Source organism: Thunnus albacares, chromosome 4 (genome assembly GCF_914725855.1).
Source record: "Thunnus albacares chromosome 4, fThuAlb1.1, whole genome shotgun sequence".
In the NCBI taxonomy this organism is placed as follows: Eukaryota; Metazoa; Chordata; class Actinopteri; order Scombriformes; family Scombridae; genus Thunnus; species Thunnus albacares.
The window spans coordinates 13,886,690-13,910,704 of NC_058109.1; the positions used below are offsets into that span (position 1 = coordinate 13,886,690).

Genomic DNA, 24,015 nt, shown 5'->3' on the forward strand with positions numbered 1-24,015 from the left:
TCACACAAAGATAAAACTCACCATAAAATAGGATTTTGTGTGCTTTCTTTCACTAAATGTCTGAAAGTTCTCACAACAATCATATAATGGCTTTAAAGTGTAGAGCTTTGGGTCTCCTTCTCAGTGTTTTGGAGTGAGTCCCAGCAGAAGACGACAGAGTTACAGTAGAGTAGCTACAGTGCCATACTGGCAGTGACGGCAGCTAGGACGTGGCCCCTCACAGCTCATCAACCTGAGCCTGTGTTTATGGAGGCTGAGAAAGATGGGGCTTTGCTGGAGGACCAGGCATGCCTGTGCTGGATTTGGGATGCAGTCCTGCTGTCCTACACTGGAATGTTAATTAGGTGAGCTGAGCAGAGAAGAGGTGACCCGTCCCGTTAACCAGCCAACCCTTCCCCAACAACCAGGAGGGGGATTAAGCCCAGTCAGCTTGTGCTCTGCATATATGTGCTGATCTGGATGTCAAGCTATATTGACCAGCACTGACTGATTGAGAGAGACACTACAGTATATGTATATAATGTGACAGTACAGACCCCAGAGAAGTTATTGCATCTTTCTCTATTTTCCGTGCACTTTCGCAACTGCAAACCCATCAGCTCACCAGTTTCTATCTCTTAATCTGGAGTGATGCCACTTACACAGAATACCGCAAGAACGCTGTTTACAGCTGAAGCAACACAGGGCGCAAAATAACAGTTCAGACCACTTAAGAGTTTCAAAACTTTTCTTCTTAACTAAACAAGAACGGCGAGGTGACACTCCTCTTCTCAGCATCCAAATAGTCAGACACCATCCACACAAGTACAGAAATATTTAACAGTCATGCATATGAAATAAACAGTGCATACGAGGGCCACAGAATCAATGCTTCCACAGGATGGTCGAATAAAGTCACAGATATAGTTCTGTCTCTTATGTTTTACATATCCACAGCACTACATTTTTGCTTACTTAATGTAGCATTTTTACAGCTTCCTTTTATGGTGCCAACTGATCAAGTAGTCATTGATACAATCAACTAAATATTATAAATAAAAATAATCCAGATCCAGTTTATTGTGTATGAAAGAAACAAAAGTAGATGTCAAATATCTGAGGAGTCACAACTCATGGATTTTTGCTTTTGATGGCCTGCTGAAAGCTACTTTGCTATTAATCAAATAGTGACCTCTAGAGGACACTCTTTGGGTGTACAGTGCTAAAATCTACTGCAGGACACTACACCAGTGGAATTTTGAGTGTGGAAAAATATAGAAAATATGTGTCAGCAATATGTAAATCAACATCTGAAGGTGATCTGTTGAAATAAAAGCTGACTTGTAACTTTTCTATTCAAACACATTGATATTTTTATGGGATTCATTTACTAGTTACACTATCGTTTCTCAGCCAAAAAACCTTTTAAGTCATCAAGTTACTGTTTTTTTTTAAATGCAGTATCTATCAGATATACACAAGTTCAACATGACATCAGATTTTAGGTGGCTTGGCAAAATTGTATGCTACTCTTAGTCATCAGTAACATTTCCTGATGCTTACAATCTCAGTGGAACTGTCTGGATATAGATATGATGCACAATACAGATTAAGTTATTTACTTATTCTATTTACTTACTATTCCTAAAATTTGTTACATACCACAAACTGTAAGCAGCCTTCCCTAATTAGCTCTATACTATTGTTGGCATGAATAGTTACACCACTGCATGGGGGCAACAGTATAAGCAAACAAATGATGAATACATACCAATCTTTCGGACTAATTTATTCAATTTGTCGCTTTCCAGCATATACAGTACTGTAAAAGGTGTGATAAAAGAAGAGATAACAAACATGGCAATTGTTATAATATTAATCACAATCATTATTGACTATAAAAGTTTTATAATGATTTCTTATAAATGGCAAAGTCATGAAATTAATTAGAATCACTCATCTAAACCAACATATTGTTATATGTTAATATATTGTACAATGGTGACTGCGTATAATCAGCACCTATATGATCTGTATCATAATTATGCAACATGAAAGTAATACATGAACACAGTACAAACATTGAGTTAGCTGTATAAAACTATTATACATTAATAACTGAGAAACATTTATAAAACATTTTTATGTGAGTGCGCACTGAAATGAGACTATGCAGCATACATTGGTCCAAGGACTACTTGTTACGTTTGGTCTGATTATAATTTGTTTATAATAACAAGCAACATACTTGAGACAAAGTATCAGGAGAAATAACACCTCTTCAGTTAGTAAGTCGGTTTGCATTCTTTGTAAATATGACACCATAAAAAAAAAAAAAAAAAAGATAAAATGCTGCGCCGAACAAACAGTATTGGCACAATTTGAAACAAAAAATATCAGCTATAATTGCTCATTAGTACCAGCCCCTTAAAGACTACCTAAAATAGTGCCTCAGCGCATATTTTAAAAAAAGAATATAATAAATACAAATAGCATAACAGTGTTTGAAGTTCAAATAAGCACAGGATATAAATCCTGTCATGTACAGGACAATACCTCAACCATAATTATGTGATGTGGATTAAACCATCATCTCCCGAGCAGAGCAGCAACTGACTAATTTATTGATGGATCAAATGATCAGTTAATTAGAAGAAACCACCATGTCCAGTTCTTTGACTCCCTCCTGGCTGGAGGTGAGGCCACAGCTGCCTGAGAGGGGGCTGTCAGAGAAATGGCTAGCAGACCTGGGCACCGCGGCCGGAGAGGGAGGGGCCTGGGCCAGACCGGGCTTCTTAGGGGGGATGGGTGGAGGGTTGCCCCTCTCTGCCCTGGGGATTGTGGGTGATCTGATCCCCTGTGAAAGTGCTCCTGCGGCCCTCCCGATGACTGGAGACAAGGGAGCTGCCAGGCTGCGGTAGTCTGTACCGAAGGGTGAATTGTTCGGTGCTGTAAGTTTTGGTGTGATGCTCTGCTGGACGGTTGTGAAGCGAGACAGGACTTGAGTGACGGTGCTCCGGGCCATCTGCTTAACTGGGCTGGCTTCTGGGGAGGGACTGCTGGGCACGGGGGAGGGATCCTTTGGCGAGAGGGGAAGAGCTGGCTGTGCGGACTGGGGCTGAGGTTCGGGGTCAATGGTACCCTGGAACTTGTGACGAGCGGCGTGGAAGCGCTGGTTGATCCCAGCCTGGTAGGGAGACTGGTAGCCACTAGGACTCGGGCTGCCTGGTGGGCGTTTGGCAAGGACAGGCGATGCAGAGGGGGAGGAAGGGGGGAGAGTGGAGGCGACTGTACTGCAGGAGGAGAACAAAGTCTTGGTCTGAACTGGAGAATTGTCATTCCCATTTTGTAAGCTCTTCTCTGAGAGGGCGCTATTTGGAACGTTATGCCCATTGGTCTCCACTGAACAATGGTAACCGTTGACTTTTGGCTGCACAGGTTGCTGGTTTTTGTCTTCCTCAATGTCCTCGACCTTAATAGTGTCTACTGTCGTCTTTCCTGTAACGACTTTTGTGGCCCACTCCTTTCCTCCTGCCTCCACTGACGCTGTAACCGCCCCTTTGACTTCTCTCGTCATATTCACCTCCTCCAGCTTCCTCCTCAGCTCTTCTACCTGATCACAAAATGGGAAAAATATACATTTTAAGTAGAAATTTGGCTGTAAAATGCAAGCTCACTTTCTTTTCTCGCACTACTGTTAGATGAAATAACTTCTGCTGCCACTTAAGCGATGAATGCGTCAAAATGTTCACACCTGTTGTTGTAGCTGACAACAGTGAGCTTCCTCCTTCTTCAGCCGTGAGCGGAGCTGCTCTCGTTCCGTGTCAAACTCGGCCAGCTGCTCTTCTACTCTCGCCTCCATTCTCAGGGCTCTCCTCCCCTCGTCCTCCAGCTCCTTCCTCAGGGCCTGACAAGCTTCCTTTTCCTGAATGAGAAAAAGTCTGTCAGCCAAGAGTGAAAAATCTGAACAAGCCTGTAACACCCTGTACAAGGTTGAAGAGGAAAAACATTTGAAAAAGGGGAAAAAATAAATAAATTGCCAAACTTGGATTGAAAATATTAATACCTTGTCAAGTTTGCGGCTCAGCTCAGTCAGCCGGTGACCCTCCTCCAGAGCCCTGGCACTTGCCCATTTGCACTCTTTGGCCAAAGCGCAAGAGAGTTGTTTATGCTGAGCCCGTTCTTCTTCTAGCTGGTCAGTAATCCGCCGCTGCTCTTTTTCCAACCGCCGGACCTGGCTCCGCTCGAATTCCAGCTACAAAGAGACATGACGTATCAAATTTGTGAGTGCACTTCAAATCTTTCGACACCAGTTCTGCCAAAAAAACACTAGCCCCTATTTGATTTATATTGCACATTACAGACAAATATTTGCAGTGTAATCTACGTCATTATTAATTAGAGGGCACCTGTTGTTGTAAGCGCTCCCTCTCCTTCTCCAGGATGTAAGTGACATCATCTCCCTCGGCTGTGTCCTCAGCATGCCTCCTCTTTTCCTCCTCCAGATCTGCAATGACCTAAAACAAACACAGTGGGGAGACAGAGAGTCAGAAATGAAATCACATAAGTTTGGTCTGTTAAGTATTAAAAGTGCAATATATTTTTCATTAATGACACTAATGGTTGTTAAATGAGCTGCTGTCAGCATCCTGTTGCTTGTGCGTGTGTTCACACTCCGCCAGCATGAGCGAGCAGCGGCGCTAACATTAGCCAGCTAAAACCACAATATCACAATATGTTTCACATGCTTTGCAGTAATGTTAGCTTACCTGTCCAATTAGCAGACTCCTATTCTAAGCTAACGTTAGCTATTATTGCACCCTGTTGGCACAGTAAGGGGACGGGAGAGAGGGAAGGCACTCGGGAGCGTGCATAAATGTCACATCCTTTGGATTTTCCCAGCAAAACCATCCTGCGTCCTTTACATAGAAATCAGTCCACAGACTGTTATAGACAACCGAGAAAGTCGGAGAAGGTCTCATTTTACTGTTTCTTCATATTCTGTTGATAATTTTAGTTAACGTTTGAATGTTTTAAACTAAATTTCTTGCATAATTCTTAGATATTGCACCTTTAACGCCCTTAAAAAAAGGTATTTAAGGGCCTTTCAGATATTTGTAATATTTGATATTTAAGTGGGACTTCTGGAAAGCCACTGTGTCCAGCATCACAGCAAAGTTTTAAAATATATTTATATATATTCTATTCTAATGTATTTCATGTAAAACTACTGTAATATTACATGAATTTACAGTAATTGTGATCACACAGATTGGGCATGTTGTCCTTGTGCATATATTGAATTCATAATGAATAAGGAGACATTGACGTGTTTTTGTTTCATCATTATCTATAAATACACGTGTTCACACACTCAACTCATGTTCACATGAAACACAAGAACAACTGAAAATGTGAGTGAGAAATCAAAGTGTGTTTGTTACCCAGCAGCTCTGAAACACTTTTGGATGTGTGTGTGCCTAATCCATGATGAAAACAATGCTGTTTTTCTGCTGTTGCTGAAAAACATTTTGGGGACAAAATGTTTTTAAGGAAAAGGACAACTTAATCCTATTAATTTTATGTACCAATGTTTTGTTGCCAGCAGTGTTGGATTTTTTATTTTCATAAATTAGAAAAAAAATCTTTACTCACACTGTGCTAACAGCATTGCACTTTCCTGATCCCCCCCACCGCCCCCCCCCCCATGGTCTTTTAAATATTCTCCACCACTGATGCTAATTGTTATTTTTTATGTTTCCCAGAAATGATGTTTTTAAATCTGCATAATAAACAAGCCCATTTCTGCCTCCCTTGATTAAGGACCACACATCCAGACCCACCCTTCTGTGCCTGCTTTCAGCTGCAGCCAGCTGGGCCAACATCTTCTCCTGCATCCTCCTGCAGTGGCTCACCACCAGTTTGAGAACCACCAGGGGATTAGAAGTGGAGGAGGAACAGCCAGGGTCCTTGTTCTGGCCCCCCATCACCTCACTGTCTCTCTGCAAGGCCAGGAAGGGGTCGCTTAGGTTGTACCTTCCATATCGCTCCTGGATGAACATCTCTTTTCGCTGAGCCTGAGGAGATGAGAAGGAGACGAGTCAGATGGCTCCCTGAGAGGGACAGAGATCGGTTGTTTTACAGAAATGTTGCAACAAGGCTGTGGTACTGTACGTGAATCTTCTCTTGGATCACTTTTCTGGCTCATCAGCCTTGTTTCAGTCTCACACATTGTGACATCACAACTAGTTTTGAGCCAATCGAGGGCCAGTATACAACTTAAACAACTGAGTGTGATGTGGAAACTGAAAGCCTCCGGTGCACATGCACTGAGAATGAACTTTTCAGTGAAGTAGGAGAGATCTTTTGTTCAACAGTGAAACTTTTGAGATGAACTACATTTGCATATTCATAGATTCTGGATTTTGAGGTTTTTTAACAAGGTATTTGAGCTTTTTGTGCAAAAAAACATAATAGAAATAATGTATTACTCCAAGCAGAGGATTTTATATGTCCTAAAATATGTCTGGAGGGGATATTTAAGTGATCCCCTGACTTTTCATATAGCTTCATCATCAGGTCAAGGTTTTAATTTGTCCAATACTTTGGTTCATAAAACAAAAACAATTGTCACTGTTAGCATGTTACTGGTGTTAGCATTTAGCTTAAAGCACCCCTATGCCTTCATACAGTCTCACAGAGATGCTGGCACAACCGTAGACTCTTGTTCTCAACTTGGTCTACCTTCTCCCTTGAATTGCAAACTAAGGATAACACCGGTGTATAGTATACAATCCTAAAAGCACCTTTTATACAGGTAAGTACAATTCAAAGTGCTTCACAGATGACTGACAAGCCAATAATAGGACAGAACAAATGTAGACAATAGACAGTAAAACAATTTGAGACTAATACACACGAGAAATAAAAATGGCGAAAATGTGATGAAATAAATTTATAATGAAAAAATTTATAAATGATAATAATAACAATAATAGAGTGAAATAAAAACTAGGTTAAAAAAACAAATAAAATAGTTTAAAAAATAATGGCATTCTGTTTCCATAAAATGGATTGGTCAAATCTAATCCTAGATGAGATACATTTTATAAAGCAGTACAAGCAGCATTCACAAAACATGCAGTTATGACTTTAGTTAACACATGCTACTGTCATTTCTCTCGCATTTAAACAGGAAATCGAAGACTGTGTGCATACTATGATCAATATCTGTAATACTAGAGCGGCAAATATGCAGTAGATAAAGGAAGGGGAAGAGATAGAGAGGAAATGCATAGAAAATACAAGAGAAAATGTGCTAGCAGGAAGGAGGAGCAACAGATGGTGTGTGTCTGTCTATCTTTAGCAGGACAGCTGCTTTGGACTGGGCCTTGGCCAAGGCAGACCTGTTCTCTGTTTAACTCGTGACAAAGGAGGGATAATAGCAGCAAGACATTTCAGGTTCAACAGATGCCTTTGGGCCTGCCGTGAAAAGGGGCTTCAGTGTGTATGTGAGAGAGAGAGAGAGAGAGAGAGGAGGGCTGCAGCCGAGCTGGCAATGTGTCTTAGCAAGGTTTCAACAAAAGAGGATCAAGAGATTAGAGAGAACAGTATCCTCTCTGGCAGGGTGAAGACAGGGCTCCTGATGACTGATACCAAGATTACTTGAGAGGTTTAAAGTGTAGTCAAGAGTGTGGATGGGCCTGTAGTGCAATACGCGGCCATTTTGCTGTTCTTATTGAGCCTTTAACTACTGACTGTGTGGGTGGGTGTTGAGCACACAGTTATGCACAGGTATGACTCCCGAACAGCATGATATTAGAGTGGAACCATGAAAATCACAACCTGGAATAACATTATAAGGAGATATGAGAGATAATTTACAAATAATTTGACGACAATGCATATAATTAAATCAAAAGTCTGATATTCACAGCAGTAATTGAGACATGACATTTAACTGTTAAAAACACCCAAATCCATAATGATATTGATCATCTTTAGAACTGAACAAGCCTTATTATTGTAAACAAACACTTTATGTAACTGAGTTTAACCTGCAAAAACTGATATTTTTGGCCTTAGTGGCTGCAGAAACAAACTAAACACAACACTGACATATTATCGCCCTTTAAGTTGATGTTGTTGGAAAACAGTTGCTTACAGAAAATTAATGTAAGTCTCTGTTTTGGTCTACACAAACTCCTGTGGGAAAAATCGAGCTGCTTAAAGCTCTGCTATGTTCTCTAGCTGAAAATGACACTGATGAGAGCGGTGAGAGTGAACCAAAACAGTAAAGCAGTGGGCCAGAAAACTAAAAACAATGCTCAAGGGAACTACCGAGTCTGATGGCAATTCTCTGCAGGTTCATCCAAGTTCTCCAAGCGACTCCTTTCATGTGATCATGTGATCCAACTTAAATGTAAACATATTGATTTATAACCGCTCTAACCCGGTCTTTTCTTAAAAATTCTTGAAAATACTTGCATACACATACAAGTGAGAATGATACGGACAGACAACAAGAGCTCAAACAATCTTCCCCAACAGATTAAAGGTTTAGTGATTGTCATCTTCTACGGTATTAGATCATCTGGCACAAAGAGAGGAGGGCAAGGCTGTGAAGCTTCGCTGCTGTTATTTGATCCAGTCCTCTGAGGATGGTGTGAAGGCGGATCAAACAGCATGCAGGGGTGAAACAGGAAAGCACACGGTGCCTGAGAGAATTCAAAAATGCCTCTCAAATGTGGGCGCTATCTAAAGCCCAATGACCACTCAGCACCTCAACAACCGTCTTGTGTGCGATGTAGGCTATCAAGTGAATGTGGCATGTAGTCATGTCCTCACTATGTTTTAATACAGTTTTCCACATCTGACCTTCAGGAGGATGGTATGAGGAATGAAAAGCTCTAATGATCCACTTAGACATTTTATCAAAGAAATGTTATGTTCTTTCTATTTTGAATGCATACCTGCGATTTACACAAATACTGAATGAAAAAAAATAGCGTATCTTAAGCAAGTAAGATTTTACACTGTCCATAAATTTGTCATGGTTGATGAAGTCTTTAAAGAGAAATCTATCTACAGACTTGGCCTGCAGCCTATTCCTGTTCCCGTCAGAGACTGTCTGCTCTGATGTGTCACTTTACAGTCAAAGATTAAATAAGCTTAGATCAGGATTTCCATTCTTGACACGTACCTTACTCAAGGATATACACTCTGACTCACGTTGAAGTTGCATGCAATAGCAGCAGAAAGAAAACACTGTAACGGAGTGAATTCATTTGTAAGCCGTTTCACATACAGGAGAAAAGCATTTTGAAACATAAAAAGAAAAAAAAAAAAACCTTACTCAATGTATTTTTTTGTGACTTTAAGAAGTTTCCCATTCCCAGGACTGTTCATTGTTTTCTTTCTTATTTCATCTATTTATTCAGTCTGCACACATTTCCATAACTAGATAATTGGCTTTAAAATTCCCTGTTTTTTTTTCGAACTCACAAGACCTCTATTACGCAAAAGTTCACTCGTAAACACAGACTCTGTCTCTCTTTCTCAGCTCCCTTTCCAGCCCCTTCAATGCACAGACAGACGTGCACTTCCCTAACACAAAAGGGAGGCTGTTTGCTTCTGCATCAATCCTCCGCTGCTGCAAAAGAGGCTAGAGGAAGTGAAAAGAGGGATTACAGGGAACATTTCTAACATTACTTAATACTTAACACCCAAATCTACCAGAGCTTATTCATTACAGCATACTGTACTATATACAATACCCATAAACATCCAGTACATGACTGTTATGCATCACACTCTACCCCCATTATTCATGCTTTTGTCTGTTGGCTGCAGTTCTTGGCAACCCAGGTGCTTTTGCTCAGGAAGCCGCCTTTGTGCCACGGCTACACTGGTTCAAATCCAGCTTATCTTTTGCTGACACATGCCTGGACTCTTTCAGACGTCCAATGTTGGCGACAAGATCTGTATAGTTCTCTGGGAAGGTGATATATGAACTTTTTACCCTAGAATCCCGACATATTTCAGTGCTGCTTTGGCAGATCACTAAGTACGCTGAAACGCTCATGCATGTAATTAATATGATCTGCATAAGCAGTGGATATTTGGAGAGAACTAATCATCGTAATCACATGACTGTGGATGAAATGCAAAGAATGCTACAGTGACTGACACTGAGTCCAATCAGTAGATGCATCTATTTTCTCCTATTTCAATGCTGTCCCATTACCAAAGAACACACAAGGTAAACCTGTTTGAAGTAGCTCAATTTGGAAGCTCTAGTCAACGACACCGTGTTAACCCAACAGTTAATTAAAGGCTCATTTCCATGTTTGAGTCCCCTTTGAACTTAAAGTTAAGACACATACTCCTTCCCAAAGCAAAAGGGACTACTGGATCACTGCAGGGCTTTGTGTGCCAAATACGAGTGTTGCCAGAGACTAACTTCCTTTTGAAAGCCACAGCGTGGAGGGAGAAGTGAGCAGCTGCACAAGTGAGTCATAAGGGGGGGAAAAAATGCAGTAGATAGTTAGAATGCCAATGATAGTTCTGCGTAATTAAATATACAGGACCACAGAAAAACCACATCATTAACCTCGCATCCTGTGCTTACACTATATCCTGTAGAAAATCACTGATGAGAATGGGAGATTTTTAAAAATGCAAAGAATGGAGACTAAAGATTATTTTTATTATTATTAATGCTTTAACTAGACGAACAAAAGCAAAGTGAACGGTTTATCATGTGAGAAACAGTTTATTTAAAGAACTCGACACTGTATGGTGTTATTACCATGGTAATGATTCGCTGTTAAGCTTAACATTTCTCACATGACACTTGGTGTGGCAATGACACGTCAGTCATTACCGACATGAGTAACACATCTGGGTGTACTTCTCTAATGATTGCACGTCTGTAGACTGTACGTCCTAGTGCAGGTTTGTTGTTAGAAAAACAAAAGGATTGTGTTTTTTTCTGATAACCATCTATTTTCATGTGAGGACGAGACCTCAGATTCCTTAACAGCAGAAAGGCGTGAAGTTGTGTTTTCACCTTGGCTAACTCGCTCTGAAAATCATAAATCCTGCACAGAAGAGTGAAAAAAAGAACAACTTCTGACTGTGCACGGCTGGATTTAAAGATTGAGCAGCGAACGTCAGTTTTCACCATGAGAGTTTTTATTTATTTTACTGCAGGTTAGTGACTATACCCTTAATTAAAGTGCCATAAGAGTTAACACTGCTGCATTGATCCAATCCCAGTCCTGAATGGGTTAACAGTATTTGCCGGTGGAGCCATGAAAGAAGCACAGCCATATTCCCCTCAAGCTCCAGTTAAGGCCAGTGTTTATTTGTTCACTCCTACTCTCGCTCACATTGAGTCATCAGGCACCCAGCGTGCTGTAACTCTTCTTGCCTTAGATGGCCAGATCCCAGGAGAGATGTAGGAATGTGGTCTAGACACAACACATGAACATTCAGAAGTAGGCTGCACTGTGCATTTTACACCAGGAAACACCGAGAGCATAACGGCTCTACAAATCTACCAAGTTCAAATCTTAGTAGTGAGAATGAAGTCTGCAGTGTATGCATTTTTTAAGAAAAGGTGCAGGCACCTTTTTTGCAGAAAGGCTGCATCAATAAGTTGCTTATTCACTGCTCGCCTTTTAGTTTGTGGTTTTCACAACAGCGTCATGGTGACAGCGGTATTGAAAGTAATTCTTTATAAATGACAAAACATCCTAAAGACCATGCAGAGTCACTTAAAGCGTGAGTATGTGGCCCTGCAGCACAGCACAAGACACAGTGTGGGAAAATAGCCTGACAATCCTTTAATTGAAATGCAGCATTAACCCCACCAAAGTAAGTCATCCTGAAGTTGGAACTAGCTGCTCCGTGTCAAACTGACAGTGTGTACTCTACATTGCAGTTATTTCTAAATGAGTTTATGTTCAAGTTCACCGGGGTGCGTCTATCACTAAGCTTTGAAGAGGGATGACTTATGTTGTTATGAGACCCATATCATTCACTTTTCTCCAGAAGCACTGACACAAGTTTGCTAAGAGCATTTTGGATAGATCCAGAGGAATATTAGCTTTACAGGCACAGATGGATGGCGTTACACATTTCCATACATGCAAAGAACTTCGTTTTTGGAGGAAATGGGTGCAATTAACCAGGTTACTTAGGTTAACTCTTAATTGTTCAACAGGCATTTAAGGTTTGTGTAGGCCCACCACCTGTAGGCTTGAAAAGTGTCTATTAAAAGTTGGTAGTCTGATGTTCAGTGATCAGTTTCAGCAGAGTAAAAATATCAGAATATCCACAGAAACCTCGCAAACCACTACAGAAGCATGATCTGTTTCAACTGTCATATTCGTGCTTTTCACATATGACCGACATAAGCGGCTCACCATGCAAACTAGAAAGATGCTAGCCTTGTAGTGGCGAAAATATAAAGATTCGGAACATACCGAGCATACGCTACAAATGGACAGCGGGATATGCCACAGGAGTGGTTTCAGAAGTTTCTGTAGACAATTCTGAAACTGTCTTCCCCTGTGAAAACATATCACCACTGGAATTTATTGCAACTGACATGAATTCACCCTGACCACAGCCGCTGTTCTCTGTGACAAAACGACCAACTTTCAACAGTCACCGTTCATGCAAAGAGGGATGAATGTTTTTATATATAAAAAAAATTGAAAAATTGTACAGAATTACAGAAGATATCATAATTATGTTACCCGCTACTATGATTAAATACCTTTAGGGCATCAATGACCAGGTCCCGTGCCTCCAGCTCTCCCTCCAGGATGCTGAAAAGCATCAGCAACTCTGGCTTGGTCATACTCTCCATGTTCAGCTTGGACTGTGAGGACAAAGATGAGAGAAATGACTTGGTTGACAAATTGACTCTACATCTGGTTGTACTTAATTTTATTTAAAACTGATGCAAGTGGATAAAATGAAAGGTTTGTTATTTTTATTCATATAAATAACTACTTGAACTGCATTTAATTTATTCTACAAGATTAATTATACCACTCCAGAAGAGGACACACTTAGAAACAATCAACCATTGCTTTGTTTGTTTTCCCACAACTATTTTCTCAGTTATTTAATTTCCTCTTAAAACAAAGCCTTGTGTTTTCCCCATTTTTCCTAAATCAGACATCCAGGCAGACATCTGATCTATCTGCTCTAACCCACTGATTTATGAGCTTTATGTAGATATGTGGTTATTATCTTAGAAGGAGGTAATTTTGAGGTGCAGAACCACTGAGCAAAAATATGTAGTAAAATCTTTCTCCTGTATGGAAAGAAACTGAACAGGTTACACAATTATTAAAGTAGGTGCATTTGTTACTCTCAAGCACAAGGTGAGGACATTCACATCAAAATACAATCAAGCAAAAGAAAATAGCTGCCAGGCATCTTTAGCAACAGAATAATCTACAACTGCAACGGTACAACTAAAATGTTGAGGGCTATGTCTTCCATTAAGGTTGCTCATTTCATTTTCCTAATAGGTTTTGGATACATCTATTTATTTTCTAAACATATTTTTGTCTCAATGAAGTGACACAAACATGGCAACAATACAAGCTGACAGATGGATTGCATATCAAATAAGAGGCAGTTCAGCTTCCAGTAGCCAAGCTGCTCCATCATCTGTAAAGCTAATGCATAACTTAACCTTTAAATTCAATCCTGAATATGATATCAAATCACTTTGTTTTGGTTTCCCAGTGCGTGTCCCATTCATAATGGTTACTGTGACGGTCATTTGGTGTTGGAGATGTGATGTGGTCTCTTTGTAGTGTCTCTGCACTCTAATCTCACAGCTGTGTTGGTTCTGCTGACAAGCCCTGTGGTGTCCACACCTTAAACATCCAACCGCGCTCTGACCAACTGAACGTATGCGGGCCCCTCTTTGAAATAAGATCAAAGCTGTTGATGTGAGTACACTAAGCATCCTTTTTTCAAATGAGAATCATCATGTGGGACGTGTAGGATAGATGAACACTGCACTGGTTGACTACTTAATAACAAAAACGGTACTCCAGCTCGAATCACAAAAATATTTATTCTCACTTCTGTTTGCTGAGCTGTGATCCGCACCTGAAACTAGCATTCATTCAACAGAGGCAGCCCCTGCTCTGAGCACTCTGTGGTCACCACAACTTTCCACATCATGAAGTCATCAGGAGGGGGTGGGCTGCTCTCGTGGAGCACTGGTTGCATAATGAGAGACAGCAGCCACCGGCTTTTCACATCAGTGCTGGGAGCTACAATATTTCCCCGGCATCTTTCATAACATCTGCACCAGAGAAACCTGACTGTGAAAAGTGCTGTGACAGGAAAGTGCCGCTGCAAACGAGCACAATTTCAGCATTTAAACATACTGTGACACGAACGTAGAGCCACATGCAGAAGTGAAAAGCTGACATAGCCATGATCATCTAGACTCCTTCCTCTCTGGCCCCGTGTGAACCGGGGAACAGCCCTGATCCCTACAGCAGCGTCCTCTCACAAAGAAGGCACACAGTGTTTTAAGTTCTGCCTTCACCAGCACTCATGGTCTGTGGCTTAACCACAGGGGCAAAATGCTAATTAAACGACATCATACACACCTCCCTTGGTTTTGGTTTACAGGCTCGCTTGCTAATTTCACAGGCCACTGTAATCACTGTGAGAAGAGTGTGTTATGAGAAATGTCTGGCCCTGCAGGAGCCTACAGTACATGTGTCATCATGCTCGTTTAGATCTTCATTTTGATATTACTTCACCTAATCCCCTGAGTTAGAGTTTGTAATCTTGAGGGCAGACAAACACCATGCGGTAGCCCGGGTAACACAAATATTCCCACACGTTCTGGTGTCTCCACTTCCGATGACGAAAGCCTGCGTCCATAATCCTTTTTATCCCTGTTTGTTTTAAGCCCAGTCAGCCATGTGCCTCGTCTGCAACACTGTAAACTCATTAAAAACACACAGTGGCGTTTACTGCAAAAACATACGCTTTGCTGCAGTGCAGAGAGGCCCTCGGTTTGTGAGCAGCTGCTTGTGAAAAGTATGAGGGGAAAATAAAAATCCTTCTCCCAAATTATATCAAAGTCTATCAAAAATCTACTTTTTTTCCCCTTTTTGGTTTGAGGATACTTCCTGAGTCAAAATGCTCATGTTCAATCTCAGCAAAATTGACACTAACAACAATTTCTGGAGTATTTTAGATTGTAATACAACCACACTTAGAATTATTATGAGTCTAGTTCTAGATGTGGGTACAATTTAGCAAACTGCCTTAAGAGAAACTTCTTCAGTGTGTGAAACTTTATCACCTCAACTTCTTGCTGCTTTTACTGAGACTTGAGCATGGACACAAAGGGACTCTGAAACCTCTTTGGCCCACATATCTTGCCATGAGATGAGGGTCAACTGAGGGGAAGTACCGTCTGTGAGGTCTGACTATTTCCCTTGTCCTGTTAGTCAGGACGACTGACCAGATGCAGCATGTCTGGATACTAAATTGGATTTGGTGGCCAACCTATTTTTTGAGTAAGCCACCTACTTGCTCCCTCAGCTTGTTACTGAATGGCTTTGCTGCAAGCTTGTCTTAAAGAAGATCATAATAAAAACTTATAAAGTAATTGTAAAACGCCGGAGTGTTGACACTGCTGCTACTAAACAACTGGAGCCTGAATAAAATAAGATATAAATAAGACCAAACAGTCATCAGCGTCTGACCACAGGAGATGACATCACTGTCGCTTTTCTTCTTCCTCGCTTAAAAGATGCTTGATGAAGACAAACAAAGCAAACATATCTTCGTGTCATCTGATGTTAAAAGGTTAACAAGTCCAAACGGTTCGGCCTGCAGCCTTGACTAAAGTTAACGTTACTTCACATCATATTTTTTTCTTGTCTTTTACACCAAAAAAAGTAGCTAAGACACGATGAAACACTGTGAATTATCTCCTCTAACTTCACACCGCCGACACGAAAACGTTTACTTCAAGTCCTCTTACCTTCATATGGCCCTCTGAGGTCTCGGAAAACTCCAGCATGAACTTTTCTCCTGTCAGAAGATTTGTTTCACTTGATTTGCGTCCTCTTGATCCCGACGCAGCGGAACACTGGACGGTCAAGTACTTTATAACTGGCAGCCGAGTCAGCCAATAAGCGAGGCAGAGCTCTGAGCGCTGACCAATGAGAGACGAGCTTCTGGAAAAAGGGGGCAGGGACAGTGACGTCCCACCTCCTGGATTTGGATGGATTTCTTTGTTTAGTATTTCTTGAGTCCCTGCCTCTTCTTAAAGAGTCACGTTAGGAACTTTCCGAGAGCTATTTGAATGACTTTACAGGTATTTTGTGGGCCGAAATGATTAAATATGACAGTAAAATCCTGTAACATTCCCACGAAGACTTATGGTATGTTTATGGTCCTAAATAGTGACTACATATTGACTTTAATATACTTTTGTTCAGTATTCTACAGGTCTTATATATAATATTCCTATATAACATTTCTATAATGATAAGATGATATTTTGATTTATTTATATGGTTAAGGGTTATGCTGTTAATATTTGTATTTGCTGTATGTACAGGATATTTATGTAAAAAGTACTCACATCTTGATTTAAGTGAAAATACTTTCAGTTATCAGTAATATTGGTCGTTAAATATGCTTAAAAGTATTAAGTTAAAAGCATTGTATATATTATGTTGTTGGGATAACATTGATGCATTTTAATGTTGTTACTGGTTAAGATGGAGCATATTTTAACTACCAAGTTGAATCTGTAACAATGCATCAAATTTTATAATTTGATCAAGATTTGGGTGTAAAATCTTAGTTTGAAAAGTCATTTGTAACTACAACTGTTAGATAAATGTAGTGGTTCTATCCCAGTCTGGCTCTATGTCCCTCCACCTTTTTTTTGCCTGTTTAAGACTGGACTGAATGGGAAGAAGGACAGATAAGAGAAGTTGCAGATTATATTTAAGGACCACTTGAGATATTGTTGCTTTCTATATTGATTCTCACTGGAACTAAGTGCTAAAGTGCTAAACTTCTCAGCCTCCTTTATTGTTCTCCTGTTCCACCTGCACCTCATCCCCTCATCAGTTTAATTTATATGTAACTCCTCTTTTTCAGTTCAGTTTTGTTGGTTCCTTTGTTCTGCAATGCTTTGTTCTGTATTGTGAAGTTCAGTTCTATTCAGTTCACTCTGCTCCGCTTGCACTCAAGCCTCAATAAAGAAGTTATTCTTCAGCCTAGCTCTGCCTACAGTCTCCTGCATTCGGATCCACCTGCTCCGCTCCACCTAACCTCTGAAGAGTGGTGGAGTATAAACTGAAAATACTCAAGTAAAGAACACACACCTCAAAATTGTACTTAGGTTGAGTAAAATTTGTACTTTCCACCACTGATAGGATAAATATTTGATTTGATTTGATTCTGTCATAAAACAACATATGTCTACCACTCTTGTCAAAATATTGACACAAAAAAATAAAAAACAGATTCAGGCCAATACAAGACATGGCCACGCAAAGACCTAAAAAAAAAAGTAAAAAATTGAAGCATGAATAGGATAAAAACATTAAAACTATAAAGGTGCCATAGGTCATTTTCATCTCACATTGGCAATAAAAGATGCATTAAATGTTATTAAATGTTATAAATGTCACCATATAACCCGTCTGTTGACCATTTATCTCCTTATATGAATCATTCCAGCATTATTAATTATTCCAGCAAAAGCATATCTTGCACTGATTCCTGGATTTTGTGGGATTACAGTATTACTGACTGCCATCTGGTGGCATACTCACTGTAAAAGCCAGTGTGACCTATTCTGCAGAGGTGCAAGACATCTCTGTGATTTTTGGAGGAAGCAAGAGAAATGTCAGTGGATTTCTGAGCTCACCTGGGAAATCAAAAGGTTTACAGACTGTAGATGAGCTAATGTGACATTCAGACAGCGTAAAACTCTAAAAGCACTTTTAGCTCTCAGAAGAGGAACAAAGCAATTTCAGGTATTACGGTAACATAATCTGCGTTTTATGTGATTTCAGAGACAGACTTCCCACAACTCCTGTATCTCATTAGTGGCACTCAGAAACGACACAGACCGGAGGTCTAACTCTACAGGGGGGAGGATACAGCTGTGTTGTTGTTTTTGTTGTTGTCGTCGTCAGCTGTTAGGCAAACAGCTCCAGATGACAAAAATCAGATGAGGTATTTGCTATACTGTAGACGAGACAAAATGTAAGGCTGTCTTATCTGCAAGCTGGAGCCCCTCCTGTAATACATAATAGCTGCCAGTAGAGTGCAATGCTCACACAATTCAAGTCAAAGTTAAACCATTTTTATCATCCAGTTTACAGGGATAGTACTGAAAATGTTGGCTTTTCATAAAAACAAAAACTTTGGATGAGCATAACAGACAATGCAGCACTTTTACTATTACTGGTTGTAATGTTGGCCATAAAGGTCATACTTCTGATGCACTCATGATCAGTCACTTCAGATTTGATCATCTGACAAAAACTCCAAGTGTGATTTAAAAGATAACACTGCAATCTTGCTGCTGGAAGAGAGCAAACACAAGTGCACTTTGGTGTTAGACAGCAATTTCGCCCCAAGTTATAAAACCTGGTGTCAGCACTAAATTGGCACAACGGAGCCTCCTATCTATGACTATGTAGCATCTCTGTGCTATTTGATTTGGTGTCCCTTTTCTTTCACTCTGCTATCTTGAGGGTATAGACAGAGCAAAGTCAGATAATTGCCGCTCCTGATAGGCTGCTGGTGCAGGGAGCCTCTTCAGCCCTAATAGAGAGTCTCTATTTCAGGCTCTTCAATTAAGCCGCTCTGTTCAGCCTGCTGACTGGCTGCTGTGGAGAATCAGTGTCCTTCGAGTTTTTGTCCTGTGTCCTCAGCTACCTTTTCCAAACAGTTTACCATGCTAAAGTTTTCCGTTTAGCTTGGTTTAGTCCCCCCAAAAAAGTGGGCACAGAGGTCAGTGGTTTAAAATTTTACAGTCTAGAAAGATTTCCTCAGTTTGGGTCTGCAAAACCAATTTGTAGTGGTTAATGGAAAATGGAATTGTCAGAAAAATATCTGTTTTCTCTGAATAATCAAGTATATCATACATTTCAGATTTCAATTTTAGATTTCTTTTACGGTTGTGTGTTTCTCATAAATAATTTCCATTAATAAGTAATATCATTAAATGTCATGTTTAAACCCTGACGTCCTACAAATCCTGTTCAAAAGAATGATCTACACGTTAAAACATCTTTATGTCAGAACATCTTTTTTTGTTGTTGTTGGTCTTTTGTATTTTTTCTCTCCAACGTCCACATAACACCACTTTCTTTCTTACCTCTATTGACATACTCACTAACTGGTGTGGGTTTTTTTTCCATTGTTCATTTTTCCAAGGTACTCTGGCTTTCTGCGAGTTCCTGTATTTAAGTCTAAACAGAACATTGACATTTAGCTCAGCGCTGAAAGAACATTTTGAAAAAAGTACACTTTCAGAATAGCTGCTTGAATGATAAAGAATATTTTCCCTAAAGGTTATGGTATGCTCAGATGGGGTCTATGCAGCTGTGACAGTGAAAGCTGCTCTTTCAAAAGAAAAAATGTTTCAAAAGTTCCTTTAAAACTGGATGAAGCCATATTTAATCCCAACATCTGGGGCCCCAATCAAGTTTGAGTGAACATACTACAAAACTTCAATCTCTCTTACTTCTGCCATATCATTCCCTGCTTAAGGGGAAAGTGTTCTGGTATTCAAAATGAATATTTCATCTCCATTTCACACCTGGCACTCCATTGTAGATGCCAGACATAATGTGGAGATGACACATCATAGTGGCACACATGATCAGAGGAGAGATGGAGAGAGGGAGGAGTAAATATAGCATCAGAGTCTTGGCGGGAGCTGATGACAATCTAGGACCTAATCTGAGGCAGTTATCAGCATCTGTTGCCTGGCACCCAGTTCTGTGGGGGTTTTAGTTATTCATCTATTGCTCCATATCTGTCACTTTTTTGCATCTGATTCCCCATACAGAGGATCCATTCCAGAGTGTGGGAGGATGTACCCTCTCAATACTCCCTAGTGAGTCAGTCTGTCAGTAATATACTTGTGTCTTCTTTGCTCACCTCACCTGATTGCATGTGGAGCTGTGAAAGAGATTAAGGTTGAAGAATTGATTCGTTTTGCCAATGGCCATGTTAAATGTAAATTGTCCGAGTGCCTGACCTTGAATCAGTCCTGATTAATCATTTGCATATCTCCAGAGTAGTGATGTGTCTTAAAGCAGTAAGCTGTGTCACTGTTACCAATGTATTTGTTTTCTAATCAAGTGGCAGCAGCTGGCTGCTGCTGCTGCCAAATTTAATATGTAACGACTGCTTTGTTATGCATTTATTCACTGTATATATGGGCAAGTTGCTTACTTACACAGCTTTGATGGAAAGCATTGATTGTACCCTAAAAAGTGTGCAAAACTAAACAAGAGTTCTCTGTTATCTCAGTTATTGTGTATGTTGACTTCAGTCTCTAAAAGATCTCTGGAAGGATACACTGAAAAATACATAACTACTCTAATTTATGATTGAGACAACACGAAATTTCAGAGCTTAGACAAACTCTGGCCCACTTGGGTATGAGCTGACAAAAATGGTGCCTGCTACAAATCATAGGCTTACAAGAGAACACAGTCAAATAGCAGTTTGGGATGTTAAATGTGATTTATCAGCACCCTGGGTGACCAACTCTTTGACAAAAATCTTTTCTTCCAACTAGACAAACCAACCCCATCAATTTGGATGTCCACTACAGTCTTTGTTTTCAAGGCTTGTGAGTCATCCACCAAGAGCATGTTGATCAGCGTGGGGCTTGGAGAGTTTTATGACTCTGTCTGAGTTGAATATACCTCAGCTCATTTTCCTGAAGGTGATAGGTGAAGGTTTTTTTGTAAAATATGCAGGTAGAAATACATCAGCAGTGTTTGACAGCTATGAGGCACTGTAGGGGCAACAGCGTTTGATTTAATATGTCATTACAATATTAAATGATTGCCATCTTAAACTCAAATACTCTTCAACCTAACTAGCCCTGAAACCTTGAAATGTGACTTACTGAGTCCTTAAAGTTGTTTACAAAGAAATGAAAAGGGTCATTGCGTTCCCTCATCAAAGCAGCTGAGCTAAACCAAGTTTGCTAGACTCAGTACTTCACTTTAATTCTTGACTCCATCTCTCTGAATCTAAGGAAAAGGTCTGGATGTAGTGGCATGAAAAGAAAAATAGTTTCCCCACTACAGCTTGCAATGCATGATCAATATACATGCAGAAAATTAATAAAATATTGTCAGTTATCTAGGCCATAAAGTCAAAAGGGCAATGTGACAGTGTGAAGATATCATGTCTCTTTCCTGTTGATACTCAAAGTGCTGTCAAAAAAACTGCTATTTGAATAAATATGGCACAAACACATATCTCAGTTGGAAGAGGCGGTCTGTTTATGCAGGCAACCATCCAGGCTAAAAGCACAACAAAATTATGAATCGTAATTTAATCACATAATGGCTCCTACACTCTCCAAAAGTCTAATTCCTTGTGTCTGCTCCTCTGTAACAAGTATGCAGTGTGAATTTTAATGATGGGTATTGGGGATAATTGTTTTATTCCATCTTAGACAACTCTGTTCATGACTGATGGAAAATGATCTTCGGCGGATTCAGTATAATAACTCAAAGGAGAGCGCATGGATATGAACACTGTAAAACTAAATTAGATTATCTACTTCATAGGAAATATCTAAGTCATAAGAATTCAAGAAAGGTTCTTTATCACTTCTTCTCCTGCTTTACAGTGCACATTAAGCTATAGAGTATTCAAAGAGACGGATGAGTGTTATCAAGCCTTTTAAAATAAGCAGAGAATTCCGCCAGAAGTGACTTTTTATAAAACGTCAGGGTATATATTAGGTGAGTTCATGCAGTATTTGTTATTGATTCAAAACCTTTCAGTCCATCAGTCATGATATTCAACAGCTGTCTGCTCAGAAATACATAATTAACCCTTGTATTCAACCCAATTGCCACACTAGAAATGTTGATACAAATGCAGTTTTCAATGATAATGGTAGCAGATTCACTGGTCAAAATTCTTGGTAGTTTTTGAAACGTGTCCTTGGTTTCCAACAGAGATGGACAAAAGCATGTCATGTCAGTTTAAATGACAACTATTACTAGCATATTTTCTGAGCAGTAGCTTGCTAGCTAGCTAATGGAGTTGAAGCTTTAAATAGGCAGCTACATACATGATGTTGTGGTAAAAGACGCAAAAAGTCAGCATCCTCACCAGTTAATGATCCATGTAGAAGACATAGAAATAAAGAAACAATATTGTTCTTTTGTTGCAGCATAGAGTTTATTAGTCCTAATGGTGTTATAAGCATGATGAGGACCTATGACTAACTGATGTGTTTGGCAAATGTTATTTTATATTGGCTAACGTTGGGGTTATAGTGTAAATTTCCCCAAATCCAGTAAGTGCAGAACAGAGCTGCTAACATTACCCTAAACTCAGACAGCATCTCTGGCTTCCACATAGTGGGGAAATAATACAGTTTATGTGCTAGTCGTGAAAGGGTCTTTTTTTAACGTAACCTGCAACTGCACAAACTAATGTAAATGATATACTAACTCCAGGCCTTGGAAGTAATGATTGATTACTACTGTAGGTTGTTAGTTAGTTAGCCAGACAACATGCTAACAACTGCAGCCTACATTAGCACAGATAAACACACAGTTAAATCCATTCCTTACACTTTAATTCTTGTGTTTTTGGCCTCTGAAAAGTTTTAATAGAAGACACCACCTTCCAAACCTATACAGCGTATTGCTTAAAGCCCCATGCACATCGCTTCAACATACTGAGAAATTAGTTAATTAGTTAATTAAAACTGGACAGGCCAGCTGCGCCTAGTTATGGTTACTAAGGTTTGATTTGACAATTGCTGTTCAGGAATGAACGCTCAATTCCTGTGTTAACACTGGGTGTAAATTGTGAGGCACAGAATCGTCTGATATGAACATAATTACCACAGGGATACTGAGCTGTTGCTATTATGACACCATTAAGTTAGTAATATAATATAGTAGTTACCTGTATCAGAATTTGGTCAAGCTGTTTCATGCAAGTTCTGCATGACATAGCTACAGAATAGTTAACAAAAAAAAACTATGAAACAAAAAGAACCTTGACTCAAAGAGCAATGCCAGTTTTTTTTTCTTCTAAATAAGATGTTCTCTTTAATGTGTATGTTTATCACCCTAGTGAACATAAAATACATTTAGTGGTCCCTTTAGTGGTCACTTCCCCTCTCACAGATTTTGGCTGTAATTAATCAATAGTCAAAGGATAGATTGCTTTTAGAGCAGGTGGAAGTGTCCCATAGGACAAAACGTGGCATGGTGTCATTCAGCCGGTGCGGCTCTGGGAGCCAGGCATTTTACTTTTATGTTGAAATGGTGGCACTATCGATTGAGAGACACAATCGGTGAGGGCTTTCAAAGTATCTCTCTACCCCCCTCTGTATCAAAGATCTGTTTGTGGGCATTTGTTGGTGTATTTCTGAAAGAAAACCCAAATCTGGGCAAATACTCCAAGAAATCAATGACAGATTGGTTTTGAGGCAGATGAGCAGCAGGTAGGAAACACTGTCTGAGTAGAGGACAACGATTTTTTTTTTGAGGCAAAACAATGCCTGCAAGTCCAAACGAAGTACATTTGTTAGTTTTGTGCCACTTTCTTTACAAGATGTTCTGAACTCACCAAAGTCTGTGAGCTAAACATAATCAAACTGATCTGTTGCTGGCTTTCAGTAAACACCATTTGACTTTTCAGGTGAGTGAAGTAATTCTCTCTCAGATGTGAAATCACAGGCTGTGACTGCTCATATAGTGCAGTGTTTACCTC

The 24,015-nt window shown here is 39.9% G+C and overlaps 1 protein-coding gene across 2 annotated transcripts; it reads right to left on the reverse strand.

Annotated features, from left to right (window-relative positions):
* Positions 1–1,750: 1,750 nt before the first annotated feature.
* cttnbp2nla (CTTNBP2 N-terminal like a) lies at positions 1,751–16,138 on the reverse strand. Of its 2 annotated transcripts, none has more exons than XM_044350164.1 (7): positions 16,031–16,138; positions 12,767–12,871; positions 5,823–6,056; positions 4,389–4,496; positions 4,046–4,234; positions 3,734–3,904; positions 1,751–3,592 (listed from the first exon to the last, which is right to left on the reverse strand). In XM_044350164.1, exons 1-7 carry the CDS (start codon positions 16,067–16,069, stop codon positions 2,624–2,626), a joined length of 1,815 nt encoding a protein of 604 aa, XP_044206099.1. In that variant the 5' UTR covers positions 16,070–16,138; the 3' UTR covers positions 1,751–2,623. The 2 variants fall into 2 exon arrangements, with proteins under 2 accessions (XP_044206099.1, XP_044206098.1); XM_044350163.1 differs by lacking the exon at positions 16,031–16,138 and adding an exon at positions 15,750–15,923.
* Positions 16,139–24,015: the final 7,877 nt, after the last annotated feature.

Bases quoted from the DNA above. Each gene is read 5' to 3' on its own strand.
- cttnbp2nla (XM_044350163.1), bottom strand. From the start codon at position 15,839: ATGACACGAAGATATGTTTGCTTTGTTTGTCTTCATCAAGCATCTTTT. The intron at 3,905-4,045 runs GTATTAATATTT...TTTCTCATTCAG, and splicing joins TGAGCCGCAAACTTGACAAG to GAAAAGGAAGCTTGTCAGGC. The intron at 3,593-3,733 runs GTGTGAACATTT...TTTTGTGATCAG, and splicing joins GTTGTCAGCTACAACAACAG to GTAGAAGAGCTGAGGAGGAA.